Genomic DNA, 11,472 nt, shown 5'->3' on the forward strand with positions numbered 1-11,472 from the left:
AAGTAGGTTCTCTAATTTTGTTGCTGTGTCAGTGTTTATCAGTTTCTAACGCAACTTCTTCTTAATGCACAGAGCCTCCTGTTCGCTTCATACGTCCAAGGAAGATGGCAAGTAGAGTAGAGAAGGTGGCAGGCGAGTCTCTGGTTCTAGACTGTGAGGTTTCAAGATCAAATGCCGAGGTCACCTGGAAGAAGAATGGGGAAGAAGTAGAAGACTCCAGAAATATCACCATCCTTGAGGATGGTGTCATGCGTCAATTGACCATTCACTCACTATCCATGGAATGTGCTGGGCAATATGTCTGTGATGCAAAGGATGACGTGATGGATTTCGATGTAAAAGTGCAAGGTAATTGTACTTAAAGGTATAACTCCAAAATGATATGGAGCACCCCAAAATCCTGTAACATTACATGTTTTAATCTTTTGGGACTTTGGTGCCCTGTACTGTACAATGAAACAACAGTTTGCCTAAAATGCATACAAAAGATTTTCTGTTCCAAAAGCAATTCTGTTCTTTTCTTGTTCATTTTCAGAGTTGCCTGTAAAAATTATTGGAAAAACGGCCGCAAAAATAGAAAAGCAGTTTCTAGTATCCGATGACATTATTCTAGTATGTGAACTATCAAGATCCAATGCCTCAGTCAGTTGGTACAAAGATAATCAGCTAATTGACGACACTGAGCGCTACTGTAGCGAGGAGCAAGGTGTTTTCCGATCACTGGTTGTTCTAAATGCTGGGCTCGAAGATTCGGGAGAGTACATCTGTGATGCAGTGGATGATAAGATGCTCTTCTATATCACTGTCAAAGGTAATCACATTATCAAGCAATGTAAATGTCATCTGTCTTTCATTCACTCAGGAGGAAAATAATGCTGTCTTTTATGTTCAGAGCCTCCAGTACAGATCATTGGAAACTCGGGCCACCCGGAGCATCATATCCTGGTAGCAGGAGACGACCTTATTTTGGAGTGTGAGGTGTCTCGGCCGAACGCCACCGTTCAGTGGTTATGGAATGGCGAGATACTGAAACCAGACACTCGCATAAAAATTGACAGCCACGACGTTGTGAGGAAGCTTGTTCTCTCTGGACTTCAGCCCTCAGACTCTGGAAAATACATTTGTGATGCCATCGATGACAAATTGATAACAGTTGTTGAGGTCCAAGGTAAGATTTAGACAACGGCAGAAATTACTTTAAAACATGTTTTAGATTTCAATTCTGTAGTTTCTGTTTGATGAACTTCTTGTCTCATGTATGAACATGGAATTTACTAGCAACTTCTTTGTGAATCTAATTTTTTCTCAGAGCCACCGGTCAAGTTTGTAAATAAAAAAGCAAGAAATAACGTCTCAGGCTATGAAAATGAGAGTGTTACACTGTGTGCCACTGTGAGCCAAGACAGAGCTAATGTTCGGTGGCTGAAAGATGGCCAGCTATTGAACGGGGACAACATTCACATCTCCAGTGAGGGTAATACCCACAAGCTCACCATTAATCCCCTGCAGCTGTCAGATTCTGGAGAATATGTCTGTGACGCAAACACAGATGAGATGTATTTCAGTCTTTTAGTCAAAGGTAAGAATTTGGCAGTCCTAAACAAAATGTGACCTCCATTACAAGTAAACATTTACTTGATTGTAACTGTCACAAAGTCAACATCTCTGGAATTATATTTCTTTATTCTACTCATCAGAAATGACGGTGAAATTTATCAGACCATTGGAGAACATTGTGTCTCTGAAAGGCAGCAGCCTTATATTACGATGCGAAATCAACAAGCCCAAAGGAGATGTCCAGTGGCTAAAAGATGGCAACGAGATCTCTCCAAGCCGTCGGCACACAATACGGGCACAAGGTCGAGAGCGAAGCTTTACTATCCACCAACTAGTGGAAGAAGATGCTGGAGAATATGCCTGTGAATCCACAGATGACAGGACCTCAGCTACTGTCACTGTAGAAAGTAAGTCCTTTCAAATAATTATAATGCTAATATTTAAAGCACAATGAATCTAATGGAGCTGAACGCTTTGCCTTCAGCTCCCCGTGTTTTAGAGTTCATAGCGGAGCTTCGCAACATCACGGTCTGTGAAGGAGAAGATGCTGTATTTAAGTGTGTGGTATCACCAGAGGACACTCAGCTGGTGTGGCGCTTAAATGGCAAGCAAGTAGCTCTGAATGAGCGCTCTGTCATTTCAAGCAACGGACTGTGCCACATGCTCTGCATCCACAACTGCATGCTTTCAGACAGCGGCAGAGTGACAGCTGACGCAGAGGGGTTGGTGTCAGAGGCAGAACTCCAGGTTCAAGGTGAGTTGATTTCCCAGCTATTAACACATCAACTATATTTTCGTCTCAGTGAATCACAGAAGTTACACCATTTAACAACCTTTTACTGTTCAATAACCTCATCTCTCTCTGGTAGTTATCACCATATTTTCAACTGTGAGCTATTTTCAGCGATAGAAGCAGGAGACTTTGAGCGGCTGTGTACCATAAGTATCAAATAAGCATACATTGTATAAATAATGACCCTTTCAGACAAGTTTAAATTGTTGAAGAGGCGCCTTGGACGGCTAGCGCTTAGCAGCTTCTACTGTTAGAATTCCTCTGGTAACTGACAGCAACAAGTGGCTCAGTGGTTTTGGAGTATGTGAGCTGCAGGGGGCAAGACTCCTCTGAGCTTTCTGCTTGCTCTCTGTGCTTGAACTTGCAGTGTAACCTTGCTGATTTTCTTTGGTCTATATTGTATTTTGCTTTGTTAATTAACAAAGAATTACATACAGTACATACAGTGTTATCATATAAAACGTACCTAAATCGTTGACAATGCTGCTATTTAGTAATTCCTTAAATTATTTTTTAGAGCAACAGGTGGTGTTCACCAAGAAAATGACACCAGTTGTAGCTGAAGAGTACAGTGAGGCAACTCTAGAGGTGGAGGTGAGTCTGGATTCCGGAGAGGTGCAGTGGATGAGGCAAGGGATGCTGATCCACCCCGGAGCCAAGTATACCCTGAAACACAAGGGCCGAAAACACAGTCTCACCATCCACAAGCTGGCCATGTCTGACCGGGGCACCTACAGCTGTGAAACCCTCCATGACCGCATGCAAGCCCAGCTCACAGTGGAACGTGAGTGTGCACGTGTTCTCACTATGCCTGTTGTTGTTTGTTTACCACCGTTGCGACGACTCCACCTCTTGCACACACACTCTATCGCTGCTTCTTGTGAAGGCAAAGCTCAATTAACTGAGTAAGAGTAATTTGAGTGACTGGGGACCAGGGTGGCACTTGTACTGGAACATGATGGCAACTAACAGGTGATAGCCTTACAGCCCAAGCTGACTTTCAGACCAGGGTTTCTGTATTGACACAGGATCAATAAAGCCCTGATGATTTCATTACCTATGTCAGAGGCAAATGAGATTATAGTTTTATGGTAAGTGCATGATAAATAACAAGTTACGATGCTATTGTTCAACAACTAGAATTACATTTTGAAAATGAGCACCACTTAAATTTCTCGAAAGTAGCACGCTTGACTATAAAACCGGCATCTTGTAGTGATTAAGACATACTTATGCTTGTTTTTCTTTGTGCATGCTTCTTATATTTCTTAGTCCTATGATCCACAGGCAAGTGGGTGAATTAAAGGCTGTTCTTTCAACACTAGTGTGGGAGGGAAGGGGAAAGTCAGGACTTCAGGCTGCTGTTGGCACCTCCTATGAATTTGGATCTCCTCTCATTGCATCTAAATTTACACCCTGGCCTTCAAAACTAAGGTTGTTGTCATCAGGTCTCCAAAATAAACACTCCTTTTTTCCACAGGGAATGCTCGTCTGTGTTAGAAAAAGTGAAAAATGTTGGCAGTTTCAAAGCTGGCTTTTGTGTAAAGCCCCGTACTCAAATGACTAAAATATCGGCTTGTCAGTGTGTGCCAGCTTGTATTGTTTAACTGCAGACTGCTGTGTACAGAACAGACTCCAAGCGTATTCTATAACAGAAAATGGACACCATGTCTGCTCAGTGTTAAGGTGGAATGAAAATGCTTGTTACTGGGGCCAAGCTTTCAAACATTACCTTTGTTTAACTATACAAAAAAAAAAATTAAGCTAAATGTACCTGTAATTGTTGCTTTTACAAAGCTCTGCACTTTTCTTTACAGCTCGAAAAATCACAATCGAGAGAGGGCTGACGGACATTAAAACCACAGAGAGAGAAACAACGTCTTTTGAGGTGGAGCTCTCTCATCCCAATGTCCCAGGCACCTGGCTGAGAAACGGAATCCAGCTTAAGTCGACAAATCACTTCCGTATGAGTGCCAAAGGACAAGTCCACAGCCTCACTATCTCTAACCTGTCAGTAGAAGACACTGGCACCTTTATGTTCTGTGTAGAGAATTTGAAGACTTCTGCAAGGCTTGTTGTGAAGGGTAGGTCATTTAGAAAAAGAGATTTTGCCAATGTTTCAACAAGCCGAGCTCAACATTTGATTTCAGCATAGTAGAAATATAAAACGGCATTATCTATCTAATTTAAAGGAACGTAATTTTGAGACAATGCACTTATTAAAAGGCCAATTAACGTGTAGTGTTGTTTTAAGTTAATAACTTTTCAGCTCACAAACCATGTACAGTACACTGCAGTACTATCAAAACAACATTTTACTGTACTAATTTTGTTATGACCTCAGACTGGTAGCTAAAGTGGTCCACTCAGAGTAGACCAAATGCCAACCAGTGGAAGCATGATAATAGAACAGAGTGACGGCTCTGCTACTGTTGCCTTTATCTGGGCTCACGTTACCAACACAGAATAGCCTAGCCTGACCCAGTGAAAAGTGGTACCTCTGTTCAGCCTTTTCTGTCAGTTGCTAGTTTAACCTAATGCTGTCAAATAATCCGCTCCATGCCGAGTCACTCAGTGTGTATTATCCCTTTGAGCTAGGGGTTGAAAAGCTGAGGATGACGATCGGATGAAAATGTCATCGCGGTAACTTAGTCCACATAACTTAACTGTATAGGCTACTTCAGATTTGCGCAGCACTGCATACGCTTGGTGCGTTTTTTGGAGAAATTTAAGAAGGGTTTTATTTGCCTACCTAAGCATGCTTTTTCTCCACCAGAGCCCCCAGTGACCATTTTCAGAAAACTGGAGGACCAGAAATTCCCTGAGGGGGCAGTAATCTCTATCGAGTGTGAGCTATCAAGACATAATGTTGATGTGAAATGGATGAAGGCAAGTGTTGGATTTTTGTTTTTCTTCATAACTAACGACATTTATGATTTCTTAAAAAACTCCAGAGCCAAAACAATCTATAATTAGTTACGTTACGATATGTTAAAAATTCAAAAGTAAAAAAAAACCAAAAACATATTCCAAGCACTAACAACAACAACCAAGCATTTGAAAGTTTTGGGCCAATTTTTGCATTCAAGCCTAAAGTAAAACACATTTCTGCTCAGTTGTATTCTGTCAGCTTTGTGTTGATCAATGTGAAAACAAAGAACCACATTTCACTCAATTGGACAATGCATCACCTACAGTTTCAGTTGTTTGGAGATAATTAATAGTGACTGTGATGATTAATCCTTTCCAGAATGGGGTCGAGGTGAAACCAGGCAAGGATTTGCGCATTTATGCAATGGGAAGGAAACGGTTTCTTCAGATCATGAAATGTCATGTTAGTGATTCTGGCATGTACACCTGCGATGCTGGAGATGCTACTACGTCCTGCACGGTGGAGGTCTATGGTAAAGTCTGCTGTTTAAATACTATAAATTACAGACAAGTTCGTACTTTGGTTAGATATGGGTCGGCCCTTTACTTACAAATGACATGATGACTTTCTTCATTCACCCACCAACTTTATAACTGAAAGCACACATGAGTTATTCTAGATAATCAACAAGGCAGCAGCCCGTTGCATTGTTAATTAGAAATTAAACTCACCACTGTGCTAAATCTTTGCAGATGCACATTTCTTTAATGGTAAACTAACACTTAAAATACTTTAAAAAAAAACACAAATCTGGGAAATGAACAACAGAGAAAAAATAAGTGGAGAACTCCCAATTGTACCACAGTCCCGCTCCAAATACAGCTACCGTACACCCTGAACCACCCAGCTCTGCTGACACATAGTCTGGGGGACACTGCAATATTGTAATGGTATGTAAAGGAAAATGTCCAAAGAATCAATTTAAATGTCTACATAAGGTGCTACCTGATACTACTGGAGTTAAACTCAGGCAGCCACATCTACGTCAACCTACATACAGTCTGCAGCACAGTTCACAGTTGGGGTGCCATACTTTTTCACGGCAGACATTTTGACGTGTCATATCAGGAAAAACACAGGTGTAATTGGAAAAATAAGTAATGTATTCACTGTACTTTTGCTTGTATTCTGCACAATAGCTCATTGTGACACTTTGACAAGTCAAAAATGTGTGCTGCGAAAAAAGTTTATGAAGGAGGGTAAATAATGTCAAAGAAAAAATATAGTAAAATGCTTTTAGGATAATGTGGACCACTTTAGTATTCAGTACGACCATAATGTGAGAGGAGCACAGTCTGAGTTTGCGTGACCTAGCTATGTTTCCACTCGCACTGAAGTAAGCTTCGTCACAGTAAGTCAAACAGTAGATATACTTCACAGAATGTCGGCACTAAGGTGCTTCCAGTGTAGTTAGCTTGGTAATGCCAGGTAGGATCATTTTGACCAACAAGACTGTAAACATGTATCTTTAACACTTATGAAAAGAAAAAAGAAGAAAGCAGTCACAATGCCAGATAAGCACTGCCATCTTGGTTGCTTTAGCCTCTTCTTTGTTAGCTGCTATACTGTAATTTGCTGCTCTTGTTTTGCTGCATCTCTTTAATGTTGTTGACTTTATTATTTCCCCTGGGCATATGTTATTTACATTTAGCCAACAGTTAACTTTTCTCAACCATTGAAATAAATAAGGCGCCAACCCTATCTTTAGGTAAGCTGCTAGCTTGATAAGTGCATACCAAGGAGCTCCAAGATGGTGCACATTCCCTCTAACCTTATCTCAAGTTCATTCAATCAAAAGAGCAGAGCCGAATTAAAAGTCAAATAAACCATGATATGAGCGGCAGAAAATACATAAATTACCAACAGAACCACAAAATTTAAAAACTTGGTTCTACACATCCATGGTTCACCCACACAGGTGATTTCATTTATGGCTGATTAGACTTTTATTAAGGACTGTGTGGCCATGTAGAGACTAAAGTTGACTGACGTCACTCTCTCTCTCCTGAAAACTTAGTTGCACCTGTTAGGGCGGGACAAATTACACTTTTATCATTCTTATTGGCACATGGAGTCCGGTGACCTCACATAATTCTCAGCCTGAGCAGAGGTCTAATTGGCCACAATAACTGAAACCACCTGTGTGGATGTGCAAGGTTTTACAGTCATGCTGCATATTGAATTGCAATTGAATAGTTTTTTTTTTTCTTTGTCCAAATTAACAGGTTATATAGAGAAGCTGCACTCAGGTGGACAGCTGGAAGCTAGTAGAATAATGTTCATATATTCAATATTACTTATACAAAATACATAAATTACAAAGTAATGGGTTTAAGTAGGAATTCATTTTAAGCTTATATTTTTCCAGTTTTCTCACCCAGCACTTTTGTGCTGTTTCTCTTCTATTAGTATTAATGAAAGTATTAGTATTGACTGGTAGCAGTATGATATGCATATTACTGTGATGAAAATTCTGTTATGGTATGAAAAGTAGTTAATTTAGTTCTCATAAGTTCCCTTAGTAATACTGCAGGAGGGGGGCCTCCTGCAGTATTACAGCGTGGCTTTGAGTCGATGGCAGTACAACATCAGAGGACTTTTCCTGATATTTTCTGTAAACAAACTTCTGTGCAATAACAGTTAGCTTTCAATGTATAGTTGTAGGCTATAACACAGAAAATGCAACAGTTCTATACATTTACAGTATGTTAGGAAAGGGAATCATATCACATAGTTCCTTCCTTTAGTGTTAAATCTCTCGGCAGAGCGTGAGCTGCTGACCCTGCAGGGCCTCGAGGACCTGGACATCCAGGAAGATCAGAACGCTGTGTTTGTTTGTGAGATCTCAGTGGAAGACGTGCAAGGAGAATGGTACAAAAATGGGGAGAGGATACAACCCACCAGCACCATCAAGATCCGCCAGGAAGGTCAGCTTCAAAATCGCAAACACATGATTCATAGTTCCTGCACATCTCTGGTGATGATGTTATGCTCATAAATACTGTAAACGAGACAGAGGTCTAAAATGCTCTGATACAATGTAATGGAGCAGAAGAGGAGACATTTGTAAATCTGTAAATAATAATAATCCCATGAATAGAAATGGAAAAATAATGTGTCTGGAATTGCAGATTTTTTTAGCCAGTAGAATTGAGCCAATTATTAACTGGCTCATTATTTACCTTGGCATATTTATTTTTATTTCAGGGACCAAACATTTTCTTCTTATGTGCAATGTGCGAGCAGAGGACTCTGGAGAGATCAAGTTTGTCGCCAGACATGTTGAATCAGTCGCTTACCTGGAGGTGGAAGGTATAATGAATACATATTACTAGGTGTTCCAAATTAAGTATGTATTCATTAATTATATATTCATCAGTTTGGGTTATAGAACATGAATGTTTGTAGTCCCAGCTCCATGAAGTGTCTGAGCTATGAGTTCGCTTGTTACATTTTCGATTTGTTTTACCCACAGAATTTTAGATTTACAGCGAAAACAATGTCTGTAAGCACTTAAAGCTGTGCAGTTCATTTTCTACTCAAAAAAACATAATAAGTCAGAGTCATCGGTCATCCATTTATCCATTTATATAGCGCAATGAGATAACTTATATAAATAAAATTGAATTGAATTGAATACTGTAAATCCTGAATCCCTAAATTGCACTTTGTCCTTTTCAGAGCTTCCTGTCAGCATTGTGAAACCTCTGCAGGATAAGACCGTGCTTGAGAAGAGCCGTGTGATCCTCGACTGCACTGTGTCTAACCCCAGATGTAGTATCCGCTGGTATAAAGGCAGCAATGTCATCCTGCCCTCCGAGCGCTTTGAGATCTGCAGTGAAGGCTGTTATCGCAAACTGATCATCCAGCAGGTGGCGCTACACGACGAGGGCATGTACAGTGTGCAGGTTGGAGAGTATACATGCTCTGCGAAACTGACAGTGGAGGGTAAGAGAGTTCATGATCAGTTACAAGCGCTGCGTAGTTTACAGCCTAACTTTTGTTTTCACAGCCATTTGATTTTTGCAAGCTTATTGTACAATACAATCAGCGTAATACAACACAATCCAGTGCAGAAACATTTTAATCTGACTCTCAATACCGTCTGACAACAAAAATGAAGCATGGGTATGTATACTGTACTGCTCTTGTTATTAGTATGTGTATGGTATTCATAATCCCATCCCAAGTATAGGTAGGACTTGTCATAGCCCAACAACAATGTTTCCTTTTCCCCAACAACACACCCAAAGAGTGTTGTAAATATAACAAGGGCAGCAGTATGAGACATGTGGTAGTGCAACAGGGAATGCAGGACCTCATGCATAACCTCTTAGCTCCATCTACTGGCAAAGCTAAGATAACACATGTATTCTGTCTGATTGTAATGGGATAACACCAGAGCACTTACACAAAAATGACCCTCCGTTTTTCACATGACTGTTTTCCTTTCCCTCTTGCCTTGTTTACATTTAAAGTGGCCATTTGCAACACCCTCGATTGTTTTTTTAGTCGCTTATTGGGGCACTTGAATAGGACAGAGCCATATTTAAATTTAATGTTAATTAATTAGTAACACCTGTGCTTTACCTATAGTAACAAGTCAAAATGCCTGCTATGAAAAAGGCCTATCACCTGTATATGGCTGTACTGTATATGCCCGGGTGAGACGTGTAGGGACTTTACCATAAGCCAAAGAAATAAAGGAATTGAAAGACAAGCAAAAGCAAACTCTCAGTGGTGCAAGAGGTTACCTTGGAAAGATCTACCACTCCCCACTTAGTACAGGAAATGAAAAAGCTTTCATTAAGTGGATAAAGGCTAACCAATTCAACTAGATGTCAGCTTTCACAAAAAATGTGGGTTTGGGAGTTTGTTGCTCTTAAGAATACTGTAAGTTTACTGTTCAACTCTTAAATACACTAGCAGGCAACCTTGCCAAACATGTGTGTTGTAAGCTAACAGCTTTCCCTGTCCTTTGTGCACGGACTCAGCCCAGTCCCTGTTAATGGTCAGAGAGCTGAAGGATGTGGAAGTCATGGCCCCCGATGAAGCCTGCTTTGAATGCGAGGTCTCAGTCCCTGTCCTCAAAGCTCCTGTGTGGAGTCTGAATGGGGAGGCCTTACAGCCGAGCTCTCGGGTACTCCTGGAGAAGATGGGCACAGTCCACAGGCTGACCCTCAGACAAACCTCCCCGGACATGAACGGAGCGGTGGAGTTCACCTCCGGGAAAGCAACAAGCAGAGCCCAGCTTCGGGTGCTGAGTAAGTAAAAGAAGAAGCTGTTTTACGGTATTTTTATAATGCAATTTTCTGAGCAGTTTACTTGACATTACTTTCTAAATGTATTTACCTTTAACTGTATTTAAATTGTCAGTAAAATGGGTATGGATTTATGTATATATCTGCATACATGTAAGAGTCATAAAAGGCTGCAGGGGTGAATTATGACTCTTTCATGGATGACTGTCACAGTTCCAAGTTGTCACAGTGTTGCTATGCATTTATGCAACATGATTTCAATTCATTCACAAACATGTGAAAATAATCTCTTTCATGTAACAGATTACCCTGCATCTAAAATTAAAACATGATAAAGGCACACATTATACAGTTAATAACAGCTTACTTTTTCCATAGTAATAGCCAATAACTGAGTTTTTGTCCTTGGACTTGCCACTGTTGGGGGTGTATTAGCCGGAGAGATCAGCGGTAGCACTGAATTTAGATGACCATTTTCATGTAATTAAAAAAATAACCACTAGATGGAGGTAATGACAAAATCTTAAGTTTTCCTAAATGAATAAAGAAACATCAAGTAGTAGAACAATGCACTGAAGAAAATGGTGTTTTAATGCAGTACTGGTATTTATTAAACTATTCACCTAAAACACTATATTTGCATTAGAAGTACCAAAAACAAAACAAAAAAAACCCCCATAAATCCTTCAGACTGATTCTGAATTGTCAAGAAGGCGTGTTAAAGTGCGTTGCATGACTTGGCACTGCACATGCAGCACATAGCAATAAATACAGTAAATGTTTTGGCTCTTAGAGTGCTGCATTCTGTAAATGATATAGGGTGTTTATGGTCATACTCTATCTGCAGGCATGTAGGTCAAGCAATACAGCGCACATACCCACAGAACCTTCTTGAGCTATTTAACTGTGTAGGAGAGTAAACTATTTTT

The 11,472-nt window shown here is 40.3% G+C and overlaps 1 protein-coding gene across 10 annotated transcripts in view; it reads left to right on the forward strand.

Moving 5' to 3' along the window:
* Positions 1 to 11,472, forward strand: part of obsl1b (obscurin like cytoskeletal adaptor 1b) — a 36,167-nt gene that overhangs the window by 22,083 nt on the left and 2,612 nt on the right. For all 10 annotated transcript variants that reach the window (XM_044216955.1, XM_044216958.1, XM_044216963.1 and 7 more), the window contains 14 exons: positions 73 to 348; positions 536 to 811; positions 893 to 1,168; positions 1,310 to 1,579; positions 1,698 to 1,964; positions 2,042 to 2,311; positions 2,868 to 3,134; positions 4,168 to 4,434; positions 5,127 to 5,239; positions 5,601 to 5,754; positions 8,048 to 8,209; positions 8,490 to 8,594; positions 8,964 to 9,230; positions 10,277 to 10,546. In XM_044216955.1, the coding sequence (XP_044072890.1) occupies positions 73 to 348; positions 536 to 811; positions 893 to 1,168; positions 1,310 to 1,579; positions 1,698 to 1,964; positions 2,042 to 2,311; positions 2,868 to 3,134; positions 4,168 to 4,434; positions 5,127 to 5,239; positions 5,601 to 5,754; positions 8,048 to 8,209; positions 8,490 to 8,594; positions 8,964 to 9,230; positions 10,277 to 10,546 (3,240 nt within the window). The remainder of the gene's footprint in view (positions 1 to 72; positions 349 to 535; positions 812 to 892; positions 1,169 to 1,309; positions 1,580 to 1,697; positions 1,965 to 2,041; positions 2,312 to 2,867; positions 3,135 to 4,167; positions 4,435 to 5,126; positions 5,240 to 5,600; positions 5,755 to 8,047; positions 8,210 to 8,489; positions 8,595 to 8,963; positions 9,231 to 10,276; positions 10,547 to 11,472) is intronic.

Source organism: Siniperca chuatsi, linkage group LG12, assembly GCF_020085105.1.
Source record: "Siniperca chuatsi isolate FFG_IHB_CAS linkage group LG12, ASM2008510v1, whole genome shotgun sequence".
Taxonomy (NCBI): domain Eukaryota; kingdom Metazoa; phylum Chordata; class Actinopteri; order Centrarchiformes; family Sinipercidae; genus Siniperca; species Siniperca chuatsi.